This window comes from Hyperoodon ampullatus (genome assembly GCF_949752795.1).
Source record: "Hyperoodon ampullatus genome assembly, chromosome: 10".
NCBI lineage: Eukaryota > Metazoa > Chordata > Mammalia > Artiodactyla > Ziphiidae > Hyperoodon > Hyperoodon ampullatus.
Window position 1 is genome coordinate 75833760 of NC_136923.1, and position 26921 is coordinate 75860680.

The 26921-nt window shown below is 35.1% G+C and overlaps 1 protein-coding gene across 4 annotated transcripts in view; it reads right to left on the reverse strand.

Moving 5' to 3' along the window:
- Nucleotides 1–26921, reverse strand: part of SUPT3H (SPT3 homolog, SAGA and STAGA complex component) — a gene marked incomplete at its 5' end in the record, with an annotated part of 435851 nt that overhangs the window by 202034 nt on the left and 206896 nt on the right. For all 4 annotated transcript variants that reach the window (XM_079712421.1, XM_079712420.1, XM_079712419.1 and 1 more), the window contains one exon: nucleotides 12766–12850. In XM_079712421.1, the coding sequence (XP_079568547.1) occupies nucleotides 12766–12850 (85 nt within the window). The remainder of the gene's footprint in view (nucleotides 1–12765; nucleotides 12851–26921) is intronic.

A 26921-nucleotide genomic window follows, 5' to 3' on the forward strand; every position in this document is an offset into this window, starting at 1 on the left:
AATTTCGATATTCAAGATATCAGGAATAGTGAACACTAGGTGTCAGTGTAAGAAATGGAAAAATATTTTTAAAAACTTGTTTCCAATCAGGTGTATAACAAAGAAATCAAAAACAGCTGTGACCACATTTACTTATAATTGCATAATTCATTTAACAAGCTCTTTAAAACAAAAATTCCTGTTCCAAAACCATCAAGAGTTTAAGATCAGATTAAGCTGATTATTAGAAGTTACAAGTCTTTTGTAACTTCAGTTACATAGAGCACAGCAAGTACTTTTACTTTTAAGAATACATATTTTGAAGAATAGTGTTAAATACAGGTATAAGTATGGAAGTATTATGTTGCATGACTTTAGTTGGTAGAAAACAATTATTTAAAAAAACTATGCTGGATGATTAATTTGAAAATACTGAATTTTAACTTTTTCCCCGAAGTCTCCTACATAAATACCAAGGTATTACAAGTTAAGATGCTTACAGGGTCAATTCACAGAGGAAAGAACACATGAACACAGGAAGGATGATTGACTCTCCCCAAATTTTGGTACCTAGAGGTTGTAACTTAACTATGAATGCTAATACTGATGATAAAAACTGCATCTATTAACTATAACAATATTTCAGATAAAAAGCTTTCTCTATAGACTCTTCAGGGTAAAGATTTTCAAAATAGGTTTTGAAAATATTATTATTAGCAATACTCATAAAATATAGTGCCTCATATCTTATAAAGTATATTCATAGCAAATACCTGATTTAGGCCCCCAAATAATTATATAATAAATCTATACTCATTAGCACACTGGTCATTTTGGGGGCTTGAACTCTCTTTTCTGTCCTCTCTCACCCACCCATTTATCTATTTCTCTGTTTTATCTCTCAAACTCCACGTTACTATCTACTTAGTACATCTTTCCATGTGTTTTTCAAGCATGTTGGGAAACTTCTTCATACAATATTCTGAAAGTCATTCATTTGGGGGAAAGGAAAAAACTAGACATAATAGTCATCACTAAAATACAAAATGTTGGGACTCAAAAAATCATTTAGGAGAACATTCAAGTATTTGATGGAGAAACTCTTGTTTCACTGACAGTTAAGTTCTATTTGAACTGCAGTCATAAGAGGAGAAAGCATGAAGCTTATGGAAAAGCCTTCCAAGTCCCAGGATTCAAACAAAGGCAATTTAAACCACTCCGCATCTGATGGTTTCTTCTCAGGGACATCAAGTTAGATGGGAACAGACAAGGAAGAACAGGGAAATTCACATATAACAAATTATCTAAACTGATATCTGAGAATTTTAAGATATCTAAAGCATACCAGGAGTGAGAAGTAGTAGTAGGAGAAATCAAGACAGAACTGTATACAGTGTGACATTCAAAGCCAGGAAAGTGGCCCCAGAAATACATACAGCATATGATTCTTCAAGCTCTCTTCTGGCTCTTTAGTGTCTTTGCCCTTAACACTGTGTTACTCCAATTGTATAGTTTTTTGATTAAAATTTTTGGCTGGCATTAATTAAATCATGTTTTCATCAACAGTGTCGACGAGTGCTAAGCCATTTATGTACATCATCTTATATAATGCCTACAAGGTAGGTAAATTCCTACAGATGAGTAAACCAGGACTCAAAGGGATTAAGAAATAACACTCAATAATGCATAACTAGCAAGTTATGAAGGAAGCCAAAATTCAAACCCAGGGATGTCTGTCTCCAAAAGCTTTCCACTCTACCAGCATTTCCCAGCTGAAGGTTCAAAAGCTCTTGTGGGTTTTGCAAAAGTAACCAGGAGGGTCCCATTTAGAACAATGACTAGTAAGTGAGACTATGCCAAATTGGTACATCTAAATGTACTCAGAACTCAGAACTTCTACCTGTTTTTTACTCAGATAAACACTGATGTCCGTCATAATGGATTTGATTGATATATTGTTTTGAATTTGTTTATTCTTACAGATACAGAATTTAATTTACAGCCATAGTGGATTAGTGTTTACAGATGGCAAATGTAGTTCAGAAACCTGTCACCATCCAACTCAGAGGTAGTAATATCTCTCGCCTAAATACTTCAACATCCTTCTTCAAACAGACCTCTCTGGAAGTGGCATCTTGAGTCTTTCACTACCTTATATAAAACAGCCAGGTTATTTTATCCACTTTCCTGACTATGCCACTTTCTAAAATCTTCAATATCCCCAGCAATCTATAGAATTACATAAAAATTCCTCAGTTTGTAATTCAATGACCTTGAATATCTAGTCCCAACCTTCTTTTTCATCCCTTTCTACAGAATACATTTAAGAAACAATTATATTCCAGTGGGAAATCCACATGGCTTGATCAAGGTGATTTCATATAAACCAATGGCTAAATTTGATTTCTTGGCATAAAATGCAAGCTCTGGGCAATTTATATGATATTTAAAAATAGGAATTCTACTCCTGACAACATCTAAAACTTTTCTTCTTGAAGCCAATGACCAACGCAAGCAGCAAATGGTAAATTTCCAGAAAAGTTCACAATATCTTAAATATCTTTTTTTGAGTATGCTTTAATCTCTTCTTTCTTAACATTTAATTACCTTTGTCCAGAGATCTATCAAATGATGCCTACTTTAATGTTACAAAATTATTCATTATGCCAAAATGTTTTGCTGGCTATTATGACCATTTCTCACATTGAAGAATGTTACTTTTTCTCTTTGCAGACTTAAAATACAGGATATCTTTATCAGATACTTGATATTGAATTTGTATTTTCCACACCAGAAGAAGGTTCTACTTACTTTTCTTGGGGCTTCTCTTTTCTAACCATTTCTTTTTGTTCACTATTCTCCATAAACCCTCTGCAAAATATGAATCTATTCTGAAATCAATACTTTCACTACAGAGAACCACAGAATACTCAAAAGTAGAAGGGACCTTAGAGATACACAGTAAATTCAGTCAGTAAATACCAGAATAAAAGAATCAGAATTTTTCTTCCTAAAGACTACTCAAACTCTCTGAAAAAGAAATTACTTGAATTTCACATCTCCTACTTTATAAACTGTGAGACTTTTGCCAAGTTGCTTAATCTTTCTGTTCTTCAGTTTCCACACCTACAAAATATTTTCTAACTCTCCAGGTTTATCGCAAATATTAAGTAAAATGTTTATTATAAGAGATGTCATTCTCCAAGTATGCACAATTGAAAGTTTAAAAAGAAAATATACTTTAAAAAATTTCTTAAGGACATTACTAAATCAAGGAATCTTTATACAAAGTTTTAGGGAAAAAAGTTTTTTGATCTTTTAAGAAATATATGCTATATTATATATAACTAAATTTCCAGATTAAAAAAAATAAACTTTATTATTGAGAGACATCTTTCTAAGTGTATCACACACTATCTTTACTATCAAAGAGTATCCTGAATGTATCAATTTTTTCTAATAGTTTCAAGCCTTCAATATGAATATCAATCAATATACTTGTAGTATATAAGAGTGATGGTCTCTACAACCAAAGAAATGTATTAGGAGATGTTAGGTATTTCAATGCATACTTTCTGGAACATAATTTATAAATTGTACTCCTAGACCAATGAGATACCTATAATTTTGTGTAGTTCTGTTTTTTAGCAATCATTTCCCTCTTAGCTCCTACACTCTCCCAACTTCTTGCTGCTTCTTATCAGCACCTGCTTCCACACCATTCTGCTGCATCTACTCTACTGTGAAAAAGAAAAATATATAAACTTTTAGATTAAACCCACTCTGAGTAATGAGCACGATTACAGTAGTGTCTATTGCCTTTCTGTCGCTTACTGTCAGATTCTTAGCTGGATTAGAAGTGCAAAGTCAGTAAGATTCTACTGATAATAAAACATTACTTTCAAATTTAGTCTCAAAACATTCTTAACATGTTCTCTTAAGCCTTTTCTAATTGACACATTTATTTGCTGGACCTTATTTCTCTTTCCATTCACTTTAAAAATCTGAAGTCAATTTTATATCAGTCTTCAAACATAAATAATATCTTTTGAATTTCAGATTATCTACATCACTTAGAATTCAGAACCACTTACTCTAGAGAAGTATCTAAGGAGAGTTAGTGCATTCTTAGGAAACAGAATGTGATTTATAAATTCATCGAGAGATATAAAGATGACTAGAACGTTTGAAATTATAAGCATAAACAAATGGCTCCCTATCACAGTCAGTAAAATAAAACCCCTAATAAAACATCAGGATGAATGTGAGTATCTGAAGGGATAAAAAACATATTTAAAAAAAGAACTGTTACATATTCTTCAAATGTAGACTAATACATAATACTTGGATCTGGGAAATAAATAAAGCTGTCTAATGATATCCATATAACACATAAGGCCATGTCAAATTGGGTTAAACTATGTTAGAAAGCTACATAGCAATAATAGTTGTTATTTTTTTAAACCTGGAAAATGGCCTATGTATCTACAATAAAATAATATATAAAAAATGTTTAGGAGACTGGTTGGCACATAGTAGATATGAACTTTTATTTCCTTCTTCTCTGCATAATCTCCACACTAATCAAGAGAAACAGCAACTCTGGGAAAAGAAGATATAGGGTTATGAATAAATAAAAGACTTTCAAAGACCTTGGAAAAGGTACTGAAGAACAGGAGTCTGAAAAGAAGTCTCTTGGTTCAGATACAGGACAGAACACAAAATGTGATGAAGGAGAATACAGTAGTTGGGAGATACGTGCCAAAGTAAAAGGCATTAGAAGAACAAACAGGGGAGGAGAAACTCAGTGCCTGCTAATCCAGATGGGAGGTTAGATAGTTACTCCTCACACCTGTTAAGTTTATTCTTTATTAGTTTTCATAAAGATTATTAGAATAACTTTGAACACCAATTCATATATGAACACAGAATTCAACAGATTGAGCGGTTTACTACTTGGCTGATAAATTCATATAGTGAAAACCCAGTATGATTTTTAAGTAGAATGGTAGGTAATTATATTCTGTGCATAAAACAAAGTGATTTTTCCGATATTTAACTGTGAGTAAATAGAGAAATAAAAGTAGCTATACAGCCATCAAAAATTATGGTATTTTTTGAACTGCAAAAATGGGTATTATCAAAAGCATATTATTGACAGCATATAATATCAATTCAGTCACACAATTTCCAGTTGGCACAAATCTGTACCTATTTTAATTAACTGATGCAACTCAGTCTGGAGAGAGGGTATTTTATGAATGGCCTGCATGTCTTTGGTAAATCTGAAATTCTTGGAAACTACACATTAGGCATTTAATAGGAGCTGCAGCCAGAACTGAGTTTCAGCACAGGTCAGAAATCCAAACTTGGCATAGGATCCAAGTAGCTAGCAGAGCTTAGCTTAAGTTAGGTAACAGGATCCTAGCTGACCGGCAGGAATAAATGAAGAACACTAAAGGAAAAGCCTTGACACACATGGAAAGGAGGCAAGACACTGTTTTATACCTCCGCTAAGAAAACCATGTATAATAATATGAAACAGTGCTTTTAACTTACTTGGAACTATAAACAATTTGTACTCTGAGATTCTCTTACCTTGAAGAGTTGAACAATTGACTATTAGTAGAATATACTACAGGAAGAAAAAGAAGACATGCTGAGAGTTGGGAAAGGACTGGAAATTCTTTCCTGGTTGGTCCTCTAGGTTATGCCTGTAGCAAATTACCCAGGAGAATTGGCGGGGAAAACGTAGCTAAAGAGGCAATCTAGGGGCTTCCCTGGTGGCGCAGTGGTTGAGAGTCCGCCTGCCGATGCAGGGGAAGCGGGTTCGTGCCCCGGTCTGGGAGGATCCCACATGCCGCGGAGCGGCTGGGCCCGTGAGCCATGGCCGCTGAGCCTGCGCGTCCGGAGCCTGTGCTCCGCGATGGGAGAGGCCACAACAGTGAGAGGCCCGCGTACCACAAAAAAAAAAAAAAAAAAAGGCAATCTACTTAGAATATGCCCATTTTGTGTCACAGATTAAAAACTATTATCTGTCATCTGCAATACAAACATTATTTCTTAAAAAACAGAAGATACAATACTATTTCTTGAGGTATGAGGTAGTAATATGAGAGAAAATCCAGCTAAGTAATGGAAAATATTAAGAGCAATCGATCAGAAACAAGTGCCATTCAAAACAATTAGTAAATTTTCCACAATACACTCTTTAAAAAGAAGCAAAAACGAAGGAAAGGAATCACTTTTCAAGACACACAATGTTCTATATTTTGAACAATGCTGTGTGTGTATATGTGTGCACATGTGTGTGTATATTCCACAAAGCAGGTGTGCTTTCAGTCTGTTTATGCTAAATATGTGGTACTTCATTTACTCTACAGTAGAAACAGACAAATAAGCCAAGAATTTTTTCCCAGATGGTATTTGTGAATTTCTCTGTCCCATCCAAGTAAACACAGAGTGGTGTGTTCCGGTTTGCTGAGTTACATATCCACGCTCTGACTTAGTACAAAGTCTGAATGTTTAGTCAGCTAAAAGACTGTTTCCATTCTGTGATTCATTAGGTCCCCATGGTACCTCTACTTCCTTTACTTTATGCAATCACAAATTATATTAGTTTGTCCTATTTTTATAACCCTTATAACTGAAGTTCTGCACAGGAAATTCTATCGCTATTTTAAAACATACTCATAAACCATTACTGAGGTGACATAAGTGACAGCCCCACAGAAGTGGTGATGAGGACTGAACATTGCCTTGCATGAGCTCCTTCTATCAGGAAGATAGAGTGTCAAATTAAAAAGCATTACAAGTAAGTGGGGTGGAGGAAGGGATGACTCAGTGTATGCTAATCCAGATGGGAGACTTAAGCAATCACTTTTGACACATACAAATTTGTTATTAATTTTCATAACTAAAGACTATTAGAATAACCCTGAGAAAGTGGTTCTGATGTGAAAACAGTACAACAAATTGAGGAGCTTACTAGTTGCCTGGTAGATTATATAGTGAAAATCCAATATGTTTTGAAATGGAATGGTAGATAGTTATACTTTGTGCATACAATGAACAGGGTCCTCTGATATTTAATTTTGAATGGATAAAAAAATGAAAGCAGCTATCTAGCCATCAGATGTCATGACAGTTTTGGAACTTGAAAGGTTATTATTATTGACAGTATCATAATAGCAACTCTATCACACAATTTCAAGTTGGCATAAATCTTTACCTACTTCAAGTAGATGTAGCTCACCCTGTGGAGTGGGAGAAGAGGGAAGCTTAGGATATGAAAATGTTTGCATCTTTCTGGAAAATTTGAAAGAGAATTTCAATGGATTTTTCAATCCAATTCTAATCTAAATCATGCCATTAAATAGCCCTGTTATCTTAGAATTAATCACAATAGTAACCATTTACTACTACTAACTTAGAGAAAGGATACTATGCCTCAGAAACTTCACTAAGTCCTTTAATATACAATATATCTAATTTTTATGACCCTCTATAACCACTGTATAAAGTAAGTATTAGTATTGTTATTTTACAAAATAAGAAAAAAGTTTTGAAAACTCTCTCTAGTGACAACTAATTAGTATTGCACTGAATCATAAAACTGCTGATATTTAACCATTCATGACTTAGAAAAAAGGCAATTTCATTTGGTTCAAAGTATTATATAACAAATAATTGCTGAAGTATAATTCAACTTTAAAATCCTATGACTTTAGTATTCTAACTTGTTCTTGAATAAAGTCAAAAGCTTTATATAGATTTTAAACTATATGTTTTCATGATTTAACATGATTTAACATATTCTATAATCTTCTCCAGTGAAGAACAGTTAACTGGGGCCTAAGCTGGTCACAACCTAGCAAGTGGAACAGAGTAGAGTTAGGTGGAATCACTCAGACTGGAGGGCAGGCCTGGCTGAAGAACTGAGAAAGAATCAGGGGTAGGACGAGAGGGCACAGGTCTCGAATGGGAATCATAGGTCCAAGAAACAAGAGACAAAAGATTTAAAGAAAACCTCTTCCCAAATGAAACAACACGCAACCACTGCCAAAATGATCCCAGAGACTGAAGAACGGATTTTCTTCCCCTTTAAAGTTTTAGATTAAGGTATTAAGGGCCGGCAGTTGAGGAAAGAACGAGTCAACTGAAGTTCTAGCTCACTACCCCACTACTTAAAGGTGCTTTTTGAACAGGAGACACAGCACCACAGAGGTTGTAAGAGTGGAATCACTTTCTTCCCTTCTAAATAGGCTGTAGCAAGAATCTGAATGCTTTTTATTTCTTCTATAAGTTATGTATTCCCTTGGATAGTACACTATCAAAGCACTTTGATAGATCACTCTAGCATTAACAGAGCAAAGTCATAGGGGGAAAAAGTATATCACATAAAAACAACTTCCTTATTATATTTGTCTATGGACTTCTATGACATACGTAACAGTTTCCACAACTTTTGAGGAAAACTAAAATTCCTTTAAAAAACATCATTTTCTTCCAAAATTAAAAAGTATGTTTTCTTGAAAAATTGAAATTGAAGATGGATATGGGAAATATGGCAACAATGTGCTGTATAAATCCATTAACACTGAATACTTTCCTGGTTAAGCAAATGAAGCCGGCCTAGTAAAAACCAGGTAGAAGTGGCTCCTGAGCTCAGATTTCCATATTAAAAGTCATACCTATGCTGTCAAACATTCCAATTTTAATCTTTCAAGAATAGCCAGAAATCCTAAGTTTTTATGTAAAAGTGATCTAATTTTAAAATGTTGGCAACTAAATTTGTATCTTAATATAGTGCAAGTAAAACCAGATTCTATGCTACATCTATGCATAGGTCAAGAGTTTTTTACCTTTATTCATGATGCTTACTTTCCTCAATTAAATTTAATAAATATATGTTGAATCCTATGAAAGATTTAACATATATTTTTATATAGACATGTATATACAAAAACAAGAAGAATTCCAGGCTAGATACCTCTTGTCAAAACCCCCATCTCTCCCTGTGAATATCAGCATTACCAGTTATCATAATGTTTAAAAACTAATTTACTTAAAAAAATTTAAATTCAATTTATTTAAACTAAAAAACAGTTCATCCCACTCCACCCCCTGCCTCTGGCAACCACCAATCTGTTTCTCTGTTTCTATGAAGTTGATTTGTTTTTCTTTTAGATTCCACATATAAAAGGGCTCATACAGTACTTGTCTTTCTATGTCTGTCTTACTTCACTTGGCATAATATCCTTGAGGTCCATTCATGGTATTGCAAGTGGCAAGGTTTCATTATTTCTTATGGCTCAGTAATATTCCATTGCATAGTCATACCAAAATTTCTTTACCCATTCATCCATAGGTGGACACTTAGGTTGTTTCCATATCTTGGCTACTACAAATAATGCTGCCACGAACATGGGCATGCATACATCTTTTTGAGTTAGTATTTTCATTTCTTTGGATAAATACCCAGAATTGGAATTGCTGGATGATATGGTAGTTCTGTTTTTAATTTTCTGAGAAACCTCCATACTGCTTTCCATAGTGGCTGCACAAATGCACAATCCAACAACGCACAAGGGCTCCCTTACTCTACATCCTCATCATCACTTGTTATTTTTAGTCTTTTTGATAACAGTCATTCTGACAAGTGTGAGGTGATATCTCATTTGGTTTTGATTTGCATTTCCCTGATGGTTAATGATGGTGAGCATCTTTTCACGTACATGTTGGCCAGCTGTCTGTCTTCTTTGGAAAAGTGTCTATTCAGATTGTCTGCCCATTTATTGTTTATTTTTTGCTATTGAGTTGTATGACTTCTTCATATATTTTGGATATTAGCCCCTTATCAGATATATGATTTGCAAACATTTTCCTCCATTCAGTAGGTTACCTTTTCATTCTGTTGATGGTTTCCTTTGCTGTGCACAAGCTTTTTAGTTTGATGTAGTCTCACTTGTTTATTTTTGCTTTTGTTTTTGGGGTCAGATTCAAAAAATCATCGCCAAGACCTATGTCAAGGAGCTTAGTGCTTATGTTTTCTTCTAGGCATTTCATGGTTGTAGGTCTTACATTTAAGTCTTTAATCCATTTTGAGTTAATTTTTGTGTACAGTGTAAAAGAGCATCTAGTTTCATTCTTTTGCATGTGGCTCTCCAATTTTGACTGCTTTCTCATAAATTAATTGACCATATATGTGGGTTATTTCAGGGCTCTTATTCTGTTCCACTGATCTACATGTATGTTTTAGGCCAACACTTGTTAGAATGGTTATTATGAAAAAGACATGAGATAACAAGTGATGGTGAGGATGTGGAGAAAAGGGAATCCAGTACTTTAAAACTGTTGTGCTATTTCCTTCTAGTCCCCATATTTTCATGAAAATTCTGCTGTCTTTCAAATCATTGTTCCCCTATGGTAATAAATCTGGGTGCTTTTAACATTTATATTATGCCGTTCATAGTCAGCAGTTTGAACATGCATTTCTTTGGGCTCATCCTTTTTGGAGTTTGCTCAGCTTCTTAAATCTATAGATTTACATATTTTAGTAAATTCCAGACGTTTTCAGCCATTATGTAATTATACAGAAAGCCTATTTGCAATAGCAAATAAGAAGGTTAAATACTTAGGAATATATCTAACAAGAAATACGTGAAGCCTATAAAAAGAAATGTTAAAACACTCATGAAAGACACAAAAATAGTCCTGAAAAAATGTAGACATTCCTTTTTCTTAGACTGACTCAACACTAAGATGCAGTTCTCTTTAAATTGATTTATAAATTCACACAATCCCCATAAAAATACCAGCAAGTTATTTTATGGAGCTAGAAAATTCAATACTAATGTTCACATGGAAAAATAAACATATAAGAATAATCAGGAACACACTGAAAAAATTAGAAGGGGCGTCTAGCTGTAACAATCTTTAAGATATACCATAAAACCTATATAATTAAAAATGTTGTATTAGCACATGCGTAGACAAATAAACCATTGGTATAGAATATAAAATCAGAAATAGACCCCAATACATATGCTGATTTAGTAATGATAAAGGAGGCATCTCAAATCATTAGGGAAAGTAGATACTTTTTAATAAAAGATGATGGTATAACTGGGTAGTCATTTGGAAAAATCTATAGTTAGATCCATATCTCACACAATAACAAGAATAAACCACAAATGGCTAGGAATCTAAATGTTAAAAATGAAACCATACAGGTACTAGAAGACAATACGGATGAATTTCTCTTTAAACTCAGTATAAGAAAAGTGTTCCTAACTATAACTCAAAATCCAAAGGAAATAAAAGATTGATGCATTTGACTACATTAAAATAAAAATACTTGTATGCCTCCCCAAAGCTCATAAAAACAAAGTCAGAAGATAACTGTAACTGACACAGAAGAAGAATATATTTGTATCATATGCCACAAACAAATGACTGATATACCTAACATTTATGAGACACAGGACCAAAAACTTGATAGAAAAATGAGGAAAGGACATGAAAGCGTTCCTAGTGGCCAACACTGAAACTTCTTGAGAAATAAAAATAAATAATAATATTACTGCATAATGAACCAAAGAATAAAATTTAAATACACATTAGTCCGTACACATGTACATTAAAAATTTAATAAATAAATGGTGATAAAGAATAGCTATTCCTTTCAGAATAACTACAATTAAAAAAGATAAAAGGAAAGAAGAAAATAGAAAATCATTACTATGCAAATACCACAGTAATAACTGTCTCAGATTACACCCATTGATAAACGTTAAAATTAATATGCAAAATGTTTCAGAGAAACAGTATTTGCATAGTCACAAAATATCTCCCACAAGACATTTATTAACAACAAAATGAAAAAAAAAACCAAACTTCATTATAGTGGAAAAATTCAGCATATATCACTTTACCCAAGTTATCAAGGTTAATTTAAGATCACAAACAACACATCAACAACATGAACTCACTGATATGATACAGTGAGAAAAGCCCATCACTTCTGTGGTATTCTTGCCAAAAAGGCATAGCCACATTCTAACCATAAGAAAACATTAGACCAATTGACAAAGAAGCGCATTCTACAGAATAATTGTCTAGTACTTTTCAAAAATGTCAAGGTCATGAAAGACTTTAAAGAAAGACTGAGGAACTATCACAGATAGAAGACCACAAAGACATGACAGCTCACTACAGTGTGTTATCCTGGATTAGCTCCTGGAACAGAAAAGGGACATTAATGGGAAAACTGATGAAATTCATATAAGGTTGGTAATTTTATTAACAGTATTGTACCAATGTTATTCCTGGTTTTGATAACTGTACTATGGTTATGCAAGATGTTAACAGAGGAATGTGAACTGTATCTGAGAATTCTCTGTAATATTTGTGCAATTCTCTTTCCAGACATCTAAAATTCAGAATAAAAATTTTTTTTTAAAGTTCTAAAAAAACTATAATGATAAAAAACAGATCAGTGTTATCCGAGGTCAGGAGTGGGAGAAAAGACTGATTACACAGGGGTACAAAGGGATGTTTTTGGATGATGGAAATATTTCTATATAATGATTGCATTGCTAGTCACATGACAATATTCATCTGTCAAAAGTCATGCACTGGTGAAATTTTGTTACATGAAAATTATACTTCAATAGAGCTGACAAAAAAAGAATTCCAAATGTAAAAAAAAATATATCTTGGGTTGTGATGCCAATATAAGTGGAATGCAGAGGAGAGATACCAAATAAGATTATATGCTCTTACCAGGTTAATTAACTGAGTGTGTACTACATCTTCTACCAAAACTGCTGTTTCATGAAGAGGCCTCCTAGAATCACCTAGAGAAAACCTGCAAAGAAAATCAAACATACCAATATTAAGGACTGTAAAACTAAGAAAGGCAAAAGTGAAAAATATTTATCATAATACTGTTTAATAAAGTACAAACTGTCCTCTCAAATGACAGAGTATGTATTCAATTTTCTATGGACAAAGAATTGCATCTTTCCTACATAAGCTGAAACTTCCAGAGAAAAGTGCAGTGTCATCAATGTTATTTCTTGATCTGTGTAGGCATTTTTGAGGGCATTTACTATTTCAAAATGCAAAATTTTAAAGACACCCAGTTCATAATACTGGCAACCAGAAAACTGTTACCATATCCAAATAACCAATACAGCTGGCCCTTCATATCTTCAGGTTCTGCAGGTTCCTCAGATTCAACCAACCACCAATTGAAAATATTCGGAAAAAAAAAATCCAGAAAGTTCTGAATAGCAAAACTTGATTCTGCCATGTGGTGGTAACAATTCACATATCATTTACATTGTATTTACAATTATTTACATGGCATTTACTTTGTATGAGGTATTATAAGTAATCTAGGAACAATTTAGAGTATACGGAAATTTCTCCAAAGAAGATATACAGATTTGACAATAAACACATGAAAGGATGCTCAACATCACTAATCATTAGAGAAATGCAAATCAAAACTACAATTAGGTATCACCTCACACCAGTCAGAATGGCCATCATCAAAAAATCTACAAACAATAAATGCTGGAGAGGGTGTGGAGAAAAGGGAACCCTCTTGCACTGTTGGTGGGAATGTAAATTGATACAGCCACTATGGAGAACAGTATGGAGGTTCCTTAAAAAGCTAAACATAGAACTACCATATGACCCAGCAATCCCGCTGCTGGGCATACACTCTGAGAAAACCATAATTCAAAAAGAGTCATACACCACAATGTTCATTGCAGCCCTATTTACAATAGCCAGGACATGGAAGCAACCTAAGTGTCCATCAACAAATAAATGGATAAAGAAGATGTGGCAGGGCCTCCCTGGTGGCGCAGTGGTTGAGAGTCCGCCTGCCGATGCGGGGGATACGGGTTCGTGCCCCGGTCTGGGAGGATCCCATATGCCGCGGAGCGGCTGGGCCCGTGAGCCATGGCTGCTGGGCCTGCGCGTCCGGAGCCTGTGCTCCGCAACGGGAGAGGCCACGGCAGTGAGAGGCCCGCATACCACAAAAAAAAAAAAAAAAAAAAAAAAAAAAAAAGAAGATGTGGCAAATATATACAATGGAATACTACTCAGCCATGAAAAGAAACGAAATTGAGTTATTTGTAGTGAAGTGGATGGACCTAGAAACTGTCATACAGAGTGAAGTAAGTCAGAAAGAGAAAAACAAATACCGCATGCTAAGACATATATATGGAATCTAAAAAGAAAAAAAAATGGTTATGAAGAACCTAGGGGCAGGACAGGAATAAAGACGCAGATGTAGAGAATGGACTTGAGGACACAGGGAGGGGGAAGGGTAAGCTGGGACGAAGTGAGAGAGTGCCATGGACACATATACACTACCAAATGTAAAATAGATAGCTAGTGAGAAGCAGCCGCATAGCACAGGGAGATCAGCTCCGTGCTTTGTGTCCACCTAGAGGAGTGGCATAGGGAGGGTGGGAGGGAGATGCAAGAGGGAGGAGATATGGGGATACATGTACACATAAAGCTGATTCACTTTGTTATATAGCAGAAACTAACACACCATTGTAAAGCATTATACTCCAATAAAGATGTTAAAAAAAAAAAAGAAAAAGAGACATGGGACACAGTCATGAGTAGATCACTTTCACTGAATTTCCTTGTCCAAGATTCACTTAGGAAGGCAAAGTGTGTTATTTTGAGGGGCATTTGAAGAAAATGGTAACTTTAACATTACCATGGAAGACTATGTGTGTAAACACTACAAATAATAATTCTGTTTATTAAAGTAAAAATAAAGTATATGGAAAGATGTGCATAGGTTATATAGTAAATGCTATGTCATTTTATATAAGGGACTTGAGCATCTGACGACTTGGGTATCTGCAGGAGGTTTTTAGAACCAATCCCCCTCAGACACTGAGGGACAACTGTACAGTAACACAGTAATAGCCACGTAGAAAACTAAAAAAAGCATGTGATGTAATTAAAATGAAAACTGCTAAGAAAAATGCATGTAAATGGTGTAAACTATTATTTCAAATTATATACAAGCAGATTATCAAGAATGGATGACAAAGCTGATCTTAAAAGTCCTCTTCTCTATTTTCATATTGTGGACTAGATGGTCCTGGTAAAGAACATTTGAAAATATACAGTAATATATTAAAAACTTATATTTAAAGCATACTTTAACCAGCAGTAGAGAAAACAAAAAAGAAGTCAGAGAAAATGAGAAAACACAGTTCCACAGGATAAGAGAGCCCTGGAGCCAAAATTTACTCTGAAAGCATCTACTTCTTTATAGTAGCCTATAGCTTGGATTTCAACCAGCACAGTTTTCAAGGTATAGGAAAGAGCGCTGGGACCTCAAGAGAGGTATGAGGTCAGTTTGAGGAAACTACTCTGAAGTTGAGAAAAGCAACACCCAGATGGTGATACTTTCAGTGTGTGAACTAGGAAAATACCACTCCAAGGAAGGCACTTTGCCTGTCTTACCCCAGGCTGAGTGAAAGAGAAAAAAAAATGTGGTACTGGCACAAACAGACTATAGGAAAAGGACAGAGAGCCTAGTAATAAACATATAATGGTCAACTGATCTTCAATAAGGGTGGCAAGAGCACCCAATCTGGAAAGGACAGTCTTTTCAACAATTGGTGCAGGGAAACAAGATGTCCACATGCAAAAGAATGAAGTTGGACTCTTACCTTGTACCACATATTAAAATAAACTCAAAATAGATCAAAGACCTAAAACTATAAAACTCTTAGAATAAAACAGAAGGGGAGATCTTCATGACCTTGGATTTAGCAAAGGTTTCTTAAGTGTGACACCAAAAGCACAGGCAACAAAAGAAAAAAATAAATTGGACTTCATCAAAATTAAAACCTTTTATAAATCAAAGAACAGTATTGAGAGAGAAAAGATAACCCACATAATGGGAAAAAAATGTTTGAAACTCATATATCAGATAAATAACCAGCATATACAAAGAACGCCCATAACGCAAAAAAAAAAAAACACTCAACTTAAAAATGGGCTATAGACTTGAACAGATATTTCTCCAATGAAAATAAACAAATGGCTAATTTCACATGAAAAGATGCTCAAAATCATTAGCCATTAAGGAAATGCAAATGAAAAAAAACATGGAGATACCACTTCAAACCCATAAGAATGGCTATTATCAACAAAATGGAAAACAGTAAGTGTTGGCTAGGATATGGAGAAATTGAAAATCCTGTACATTGCTGGTGGGAATGCAAAATGGTACAGCCACTGTGGAAATGTGCATGATATGTAGACACCACCCGAAACTGAACAGCTGTAGTCCTATAGTCCCCTTCTGGAACATCCCTGAAAGACAGTGGTAAAGGGAAATCTTCCCAGTGCACAGAACTTACAGCAGTGCACTTAGTTGTTTACTTGAAAGGAGAAGTAGTTAGATGTGTAATTTTATACTGATTCATGGGCTATGACCAATGAGTGGCTAATGGTAAGGGACATGGAAGGAGTATGTTTGGGAAATTGGGAAATTTGGGGAAGAGGTAGACAGATATCTCTAAATAGGCAAAACAACAACAACAACGTGAAGACGTCAACTATATTTCAATTTAAAAAAACTAAAAAAAAAAGTGAAGATATCTGTGTCTTGTGTGAATGCTCATAGGTGACCTCAGCAAAGGAAGATTTTAATGATCAAGTGGATACCATCAGCTTTTCCCGAATCACCCCATCATTGCCCAATGGGCTTATGAACAAGGTGGCTGTGGTGGGAAGGATGGACTTCCACTCACCAAGGCCACTGCTGAGTGTCCATCTGTCAGCAGCAGAGATCAACACTGAGTTCCCTATGTGGTACCATTCCCCAGGGTGATCAGTCAGCTACCTGGTAACAGGTTGATGCCATTAGACCACTTCCAACATGGCAGTGGAAGTGTATTATTCCTACTGGAATAGACACTCTGGATATGGAACTGGCATCCCTGCATGCAATGCTTCTGCAAAAATTACCATCTGTGGACTTAGAGAATGCCTATCCACTGTCATAATATTCTATACAGCATTGATTCTGATCAAGAAACTCACTTAACAGCAAGAGAAGGGCTACACTGGGCCCACACTTATGGAATTCACTATTCTTAACATGTTCCCCACCATCATGAAGCAGCTGGTTTGACGGAATATGAAATGGCCTTTTGAAGACTGAGTTACAGTGCCAGCAAGTTGGTAATACCTTGTAGATCTGGAGCAAGGTTTTCCAGAAGACTATACAGTCTAGAACCAGCATCTAATATGTGGTGCTGCTTCTCCCACACATAGAATTCACAGGTCTAGGAATCAAGGGATAGAATGGGAGAGGCACCACTCATTATTACTCCTAGAGACTCACTAGCAAAATTGTTGCTTTCCGTTCCCATGGCCTTATTATTTGCTGGCTTAGAGGTCTTAATTCCAGAGGGAGGAATGCTTTCACATTTATGCCACTGACACAATTATTCCATTGAAATGCAACTTAAGACTGCAGCTGAGTCACTGTGGATTCCACATGCTTCTGAATCAACAAGCAAAGAAGGAGTTACTGTGTTGGCTGGGGTGAGTGATACTGACTACCCAGTGTAAAATAGACTGGTACTCCACAGTGGAGGTAAGAAAGAGTGTTTCTGGAATACAGGAGATCCCTTAGGATGTCTCATAGTATTACCATGCCCTGTGATTAAGGTCAATGGAAAACTACAACCCAATCCAGGAAGGACTACTAATAGCTCAGATCCTTCAAGAATGAAGGTTTGGGTCACTCCACCAGTTAAAGAACCACAACCAGCTGAGGTGCTTGCTGAAGGCAGGGGAATACAGATTAGGTAGTGGAAGAAGGTAGTTATTAATACCAGCTACAACCTTATGACCAGTTATAGAAAGAGGATTGTAACCGTCATGAGTATTCCCTTATTTTGTTATGAATACGTTTGTGTGTATGTATGAATGTGAGTGTTGGGGAAATATCTGTTTCCTTCCCTCTCTTATTCCCTCCTCATGTAACATAAAATGTATTGGACTTACTGTATTTGTTATTCATTTTATATTCATTTTATATCATAGTATTTAAGCTAGGAGAAGTATAAACATCACTCACGGACTTAACCTCATCTTCTGGAGAAGGGGTTAGCACATTTTCAGTTGTGTGCTGGATAACTATCACGTTAGGCAGAACTATGACCTTGTTATTGTCTTTATTTGGAGATTAAGTATAGTTTAAGGAGATACGGGTGCCCAAGTTGATATGGGTGATGGCTAATTTTATGGCTCAGTTTGACTGGGCCATGGGGTAGTTAACATTAGTTTGATATGTATTTGAAGGTATTTATGCGTGAGATTAACATTTGAATCCATAAACTGGGTAAGGCAGATTACCCTCTCCAATGTGGGTGTGCCTCATCCAATCTATTGAAGGCCTGAACAGAACAAGAGGAGGAGTAAGGGAGAATTCACCCTCTGCCTATCTTCAAGCTGGGACATTGGTCTTTGACTGCCTTTGAACTCATTTTGGGACACCATCAGCTCTACTGCTTCTCAGATTTTCATACTGTAGTTTTACCCTCCCCTCATCACATTTTATGTTGTTGATTTCACAATGTACATCTTTTACCTTGTGTATCATTAACAAATTATTGTAGTTATGATTATTTTTACTACTTTGGTCTTATAACCTTCAAACTAGATGTATAACTGATTTACCCACCATTAAAACATTTGTGTATTCTGAATTTAAGCAGTGGAATTTGTACTTTTATACATTTTACTATTACTGACAAGCATCCTTTCATTTCAGTTCAAAGAAGTTCCTTTAACATTTCTTATAGGCTAATCTAGTGCTTATGAACTCCTTCAACTTTCACTTGTCTGGAAAATTCTTTATCTCTCTTTCAATTCTGAAGGATAACTTTGCTGGGTATACTTTTTTTTGGCTGCCAGGAAAGCAAGAGCAAAACATAAATCTATTAGGGCTTCCCTGGTGGTGCAGTGGTTGAGAGTCCACCTGCTGATGCAGGGGACACAGGTTCGTGCCCCGGTCTGGGAAGATCCCACATGCCGCGGAGCGGCTGGGCCCGTGAGCCATGGCCGCTGAGCCTGTGCGTCCGGAGCCTGTGCTCTGCAACGGGAGAGGCCACAACAGTGAGAGGTCCATGTACCACAAAAAAAACAAAAACAAAAAAACCCCACAAATCTATTAATATAATTAACTACATAAAATATGAAAATAAAAAAACTGTATGATCATATCAAGACGTAGGAAAATCACTAAACAATCATTCACGACAAAAATTTTAGCAAAGTACGACTAAAAAGATTTTCTTTAATCTGATGAAGAGAATCTACCAAAAACCATATAGGGAACAACATACTCAGAAGCATTCAAACCTTTTGAAATTCAGACCAATATAAGGATTCCCACTATCACCACTTTTAGTCAATATAATACTTAAGATTACAGCGACAACATAAGGCAAGAAAAGGTTTAAACTATATAAGTATTGAAAAGAAAAAACTAAACTGTTCTTATTCACATATAATCTGAGTATCTACACAGAAAACTCAAAATAATGGGGAGACAAATTATTTCAATTAATAAAGGAAGCCAGCAAGTTTTTCAGCTATAAGAGCAATCTGAATATCATCAACACAAAGGCAGAACTCATTGAAACAGACAGCAGAGTGGTGGTTACCAGGGGCTGGGAGTGGGGGAAACAGGGAGATGATGCTTCAAGGGTACAAACTTCCAGTTAGAAGATGAGTAAGTTCTGGGAATGTTACATACAGCACAGTGATCATAGTTAACAGTACTATATTATACACTTAAAAGTTGATAAGAGAGTAAGTCATAAATGTTCTCACTGCAAAAATGAAATGGTAACTGTGTGACGTGATAAAGGTGTGAGCTAAAGCTATGGTGGTAATCATTTTGTAATAAACAAGTATATCAAATCGACATGTGTACTCCTTAAACTTATATAATATCAATCATATCTCAATAAAGTTGGGGAAAACAGCACACAAAGACAGAAAATGCAATTAAAAATATATAAATTGGCTCTAAACTTTATGTGAGAGAGTCAAGAGCCAAGAATAGTCAAGACACTTTTGAAGTACAAAGTAGAAGGAGATTTCCTACAAGACTTATTATAAAGCCATAGTAATTAAGGTAGTGTGCTACTGGTGCAAGGACAAACAAATAAACCAACAGAACAGAAAGAGAATAAAAAGTCCCCATTAGAGAGTAAACTCCACAATGGCAAAAATCTTCTGTTATGTTCACTGACATATTCAATATTTAATTCTTTGGGCTGCTGGAACAAAATTTCTCTTCCATTATTTTAAGTTAATTTAAATCGCACGAAAGACGAAGTACAGAGTTATCAAAGGGAAATAATTGACTCAAAGATAAAACAATGAATACAATTCACATCTCTAGTAAAAAGAATATTTTAAAATACTTCTTATATTAATAAAATGTACAAATAATTACCAAGTTTTACCTCAAGCTTTTATATACTTTTCTACTAAAAATAATCATCATTAACATAAACATGTAAAGTACTTAAAACCAGCTAAAGATATAAATAGGGATGGGATTTTGATGAGTATATTATTTTAATTTTCAGGGTTGTTAGTTCTTCAGCTTAAATTTGCATTTTTTCTCATATTACGTCTGCTAAGTTTTTTTTCCCACATGCAGAAAGCTAGATATTGTCTTAATGGTTTCTGGAAAATAGAAATGAAAGCCACAGTACCTAGCCATAGTCACCTCTTTTTGCTCTGCAATGTATATAATATTTTTAAGTCACTTAAAGACAAAATCCAAGTAATTGGTACTTATATATATCTTTTGATCCCCCCCCATTAAAAACCTATCTTATTACTCACTGATGCCTTGACTGACTTGTCTTGGGTCTATTCCCAACCAAAAAGGTCTGATGCTCAAATCCTTCACATACTGCCTAGATGCCTATAACAACACCAGTACTGCTGGACCAGCTTCCACTAAAGGTCTTTCAGGAAACGTTCCTGAAAAAGTTGTCCCTCCCCTGGTCTTCTGCAGTAGCTTCATTGCTATAACACACAAGACTCTATTTTAGTTATTATGTAACTTTGATAACTATGGTCACAACAAGTAAGTCCAGAGCATTCTTGCTGGACTCCACTTAATCAAGACAGTGGCACAGCCACTTATACCCCATCCTCTCACCCAAACAGGATTGGTTTTATTCAATTCCAGAATCAAATGTTTCGTGATCACTAGAGCAGCTGACTTTGCAATTCCCTTGTCAAGTGCATAATGAAAGTATGAAATAAGCAAGACTATTCATGAGGTGAAGTTATACTTCTGCACACTTAGAAGAGGATGTGTGCTGAACGAAACCATGGGATACTGTTCCAAAAATTCTGCAGAACTTACCACTAAGCCTTTCAGTATTTTTGTGTGCTATGTGTAAGCCTAACACAGTCTAAAATTGGGAGATAGCCTTTACATAGACATCTGTTAAAGTAAAAAGAAAAATCTATTAATAGAAAGTATAGAGTACAACAGAGTAAGAACTAGTTACATTCAAAAAGAGACATGTACCAAAATGTTCATTGCAGCTCTATTCACAATAGCCCAGAGCTGGAAACAACCTAAGTGTCCATCATCGGATGAATGGATAAAGAAGATGTGGCACATATATACAATGGAATATTACTCAGCCATAAAAAGAAACGAAACTGAGCTATTTGTAATGAGGTGGATAGACCTAGAGTCTGTCATACAGAGTGAAGTAAGTCAGAAAGAGAAAGACAAATACCGTATGCTAACACATATATATGGAATTAAAAAAAAAATGTCATGAAGAACCTAGGGGTAAAACGGGAATAAAGACACAGACCTACTTGAGAATGGACTTGAGGATATGGGGAGGGGGAAGGGTAAGCTGTGACAAAGCGAAAGAGAGGCATGGGCATATATACACTACCAAACATAAGGTAGATAGATAGTGGGAAGCAGCCGCAGAGCACAGGGAGATCAGCTCGGTGCTTTGTGACCGCCTGGAGGGGTGGGATGGGGAGGGTGGGAGGGAGGGAGATGCATGAGGGAAGGGATGTGGGAACAGATGTATATGTATGACTGATTCACTTTGTTATAAAGCAGAAACTAATAAAAAAAATTTAAAAAAAGAACTAGTTACAGAAACATTTCCAAAACACAGAAAACAAATTTTTAAAAATACACACTGAATATTACTACAGTCACTATGTGTTTCCAAAAAACAACAAAACTTCATTTCAATAGTTTCTAACCTCAGTTAAAAAAAAATAAAGTTTTTTAAAAAAAGGAAGATGCTAGATATTTGCTATCTTACTCTCTGTTGAACCCCTATTTGACATCTTTAGTTAGTAATTTATGCCTAGATGCTTCCTGAGTATGGTGATACACTTTCAATGTCTCTGGAAATTCTGACACATTATTGTTTATCAGAATCTTTTGCTAACCTCCAGATCTTATGTAAATATATATATCTGATGATGTATCTACCCACAGACCCATTCTTCATACATCCACTTATCACCAACTGTTGAAAAGAAATCAACCCCAAATTCTATTTTTTTTAATAATTATAATAGACTTCATTTTTTAAAGCAGTTATAGAAAAAGTGAGTGGAAAGTACAGAGGGTTTTCATATATCCCTTCATCTCCCTCCATGCCCAGTTTCCTATTATTAACATTTTGTATTAGCGAGCCAGTACTGATTGATACGTTATTATTAACTAAAGTCCAGAGTTTACATTAAGGGTGACTCTGCATGAGTTTCTCTATTGGTTTTGACAGATGTATAATGATATGTATACACTCTTAGAGTATCATACAAATGGTTTCACTACAAATCCTCTGTGCTCTGCCTATTCATCCCTTCCTCCTTTGCAGTCCCTGGCAATAACTGATCTCTTTACTACCTCCATAGTTTTGTCGTTTCCAAAATGTCATAGAGTTGCAAACATATGGTATGTAGCCTCTTCAGCTTGGCTTCTTTCACTTAGCATTATGCATTTAAGATTCCTTCATGTCTTCATGGCCTGATAACTCTTTTTTATTATATTTTTATATTAAATAATATTTTTATATTTTTATATTAAATTTTATATTTTTATATTAAATAATATTTCACTGTATGGATATACCATGGTTTGTTTATCCATTTGCCTAATGAAGGACATACTAGTTGCTTCCCAGTTTTAGCAATTCTGAATGAAGTGACTATAAACATTCATGCAAGTTTTGTGTGGACGTAACTTTTCAAGTCATGTGGGTAACTACCAAAGAGTGTGTTTATTGGATCATATAATAAGAGTATGTTTAGTTTTGTAAGAAACTGCCAAGCTGCCTTCCAAAGTGTCTGTACCATTCTGCATTCCCATCAGCAATGGAGAGTTGCTGTTGCTCCACATCCTCTCCAACACTGGGTGTTTCGGATTTTAGTCATTCTAATGGCTGTGTAGTGCTATTTCATTGTTGTTTTAAGTTGCAATTAATTCCTTAATGATGTATGATGCTAAGCATCAACCCCAAATTCTTTTAATGGCTGTAACTGTAAGAAAAACAAACTTTTCCAGTAAGCATATACAGTACGTGTATATTTATCTTTTTTTAAGTCATACAAACATACATGTGATATTAGTACAAAAACACAGTATAAAACAAAAGAGAAATTTCAAAGGAGGTAAAAATGTATCAAACAATATTTTTAAATAAGTATTATTTTCTTTACTGAAATGAGAAAACTTTTTTGATCTGATTAAATACATATATATAAATTATTAGCATTACCAACACTCCCAGTTTGCCTGAGACAGGGATTTTCCAAATTATTTTCTACCAAAGAAATCAGCCTAATTAATACTAAAAGGTCATGACATATTTTTTATCCAAAAAAAAGTCAGAAAATTTTCTTTTTTTAAGGGAATGAATGAATAATACATAAGTGTGTATACTATTTACTTTCAAACAATTACCCTATTATTTTTGTTCTAGAGTCCCCAAAAAGCACCTGGGGAATTTGACCCTTCATTTGGAGATAATGCTTTTCCATGCTGTCCAGTTGAGGACTAAGGTAGGGTACTCAGTGCAGGAGGAGTAGCAACCCAGCTGAGTCTCGTTGCAGTCACTGCCTCCACTCAAAGAAGAAACAGCACCAGCTGAATGAGGGGCCAGAGATGTGAGCTGAGAATAAACAGATACAATTCATATGGCCAGTATCCAATTAGGAAGATTACAATAATGCAGCTCAAAGTCTCACTGCATCCTGGCCATCAGCTACAAAGAAGAGGCAATCAGTTATGATGAAAAGAAATTAGACTGAAAGTTAGATGACCTGGTTCTGGTTCCTACTCTGTGACTAAGTAGTACTGTAACCTCGGGCAAGTAGAATTTCTGGGTACCTCAGTTCCTCCACAATGAAAGGAGGGGACTGGATTCAATGATTTTAAAGATGTGCTTTCAGATATTTATTCTGGGTATGCAAGCAGATATAATCCTTAAATCCCTAAAACTTCTGTCTTCAAGAATTATAAGAAAATTATATTTTAAGAAAATCACTTTTATAACTCTTGTAAGAAAGTTAAATCTTACTAAACTGAGTAAATTGGGCAACAATCATGAAATTAAGAAAAAAGAAAAAAAATTTAATGGGTAACACAGAATAAAATAAACAAATAAAAACAATTAGAGGAAGAGCAATAAAGCTAAATTTATTCCTGTCCTATATGTGGAAATAATTTCCAAGAAACATTCCATTGCCCCCTAAAAGACATTAAAAACAAAACAAAACAAAACAAGATAGTGCCTGTACTTGGGGAAAGTATCACAGAATTCTATATTATTCTTCTTTAGTATATTTGACAGGGTCAGCTTTTGAGTCTAAAATACTTGTTTTCAAATTTTCAAGCCCTGATTAAGAACAGAGTGGAAGGACTGAATAAGTTTTAATTAAGGGGATTCTTAATTAAAGAGATCCTTTCACAATGTATATGTATATCAAGGCATCACATTGTACACTTTAAATAACTTACAATTGGTCAATAATACTTCAGTAAAGCTGGGGTGTGGGGAGAGAGTCTGAAAAAGAAGCCAAGGCAGTAAGTTTAGTAAAAATCCATGACAGAGAGCCTGCTAGAACAGTCCTGAAGAACACAAGGCCCACAAGCAGATCAGCTCATAAAGATCCAGGAACTAACATAAAAGGACAAAGAGACATTTCTTTACTACCTTGTGTGTGTCTTCTTGGATGCTGAGTTGCTTTCAGTACTTACCACTGGCTATAAACTCTAATGTGGTTAAATTATTCTGGATACTGTGGTTAAGTAATTGCTGTGGTCTTGGGAGCTAGTAACTGCTTTTTTTTTTTTTTTTTTTACTTCTGGTTTTTTGAACATTTTCTACCTCAGGTAATTGATATTACTTTGGAATGGACACTGTGACTACTGCTTGATGTAAGAAGGCCCTGGGTGACTTTCTGTCCCCAAAAGAAAGTTTCCTTTTTCTCTTAAAACCACTTATTTGATTATACTTTTATAGGCTAGGTATTACTATAATACCCAGGAATTTCTCCTAACTGGAATTAGAGTGAATAGCAGGCTGGAGCCCTAGCATACACTCCAGTCAGCTAACCTGGTACTAGACAGCACACGCAAACACAGACATCGTACTGTTTATGTCATTATTACCCAATATTTGTTGAGACTGATTTATCCTCTGTCCAACGGGGAAAAAAAGTACAGAAGTTTGATCATGACCAGTCATTTAAGGTAATCAGACAGTCATAAACACATGCAAATTCTCCTTACTCTTCAATTTTTAATACCACTAACCTTTGTAACTCTATGATTTTATCTACCTGTTTTCCAAAGGAAGAAATGAATTCAATTAGCAATGGCTCTGAGAAAGCCAAAGTGACAGGTATTTATTTAATTATTTTAAGTTACCTAAGACAATAGCCAGGACATGGAAACAACCTAAGTGTCCATCGACAGATGAATGGATAAAGAAGATGTGGCACATATATACAATGGAATATTGCTCAGCCATTTAAAAAAAATCGAAATTAAGTTATTTAAAGTGAGGTGGATGGACCTAGAGTCTGTCATACAGAGTGAAGTAAGTCAAAAAGAGAAAAACAAACACCATATGCTAACATATATATGGTATCTAAAAAAAAATGGTTCTGATGAACCTAGGGGCAGGACAGGAATAAAGACAGAGATGTAGAGAATGGACTTGAGGACATGGGGAAGGGGAAGAGTAAGCTGGGATGAAGTGAGAGAGTAGCACTGACATATATACACTACCAAATGTAAAACGGATAGCTAGTGGGAAGCAGCTGCATAGCACAGGGAGATCAGCTTGGTGCTTTGTGACCACCTAGAGGGGTGGGATAGGGAGGGTGGGAGGGAGATGAAAGAGGGAGGGGATATGGGGATATACGTATGCATATAGCTGATTCACTTTGTTATACAGCAGAAACTAACACAACATTGTAAAGCAATTATACTCCAATAAAGATGTTAAAAAAAAAAAACCTAAGCCAACAGTTTTTCTAGATATGATCATTTATCTCATTGCTTGCTTGATTTTTCAACATCCATCCCCCATCCTTTACTTTAGTATATATTCATATCTTACTAAAGTGAACTTTGACAATATTTTAGAATTTTATAACCCTTTATGAAATAAGTATAAATATCTTAAGACATAAGAAAAGCAAGATTATGATTCCTATACACTAATGATGAAAAATCTGAAAGGGAAATTAAGAAAACACTCCTATTTAACACTGCAACAAAAAGAATAAAATAGCTAGGAATAAACCTACCTAAGGAGAGAAAAGACCTGTATGCAGAA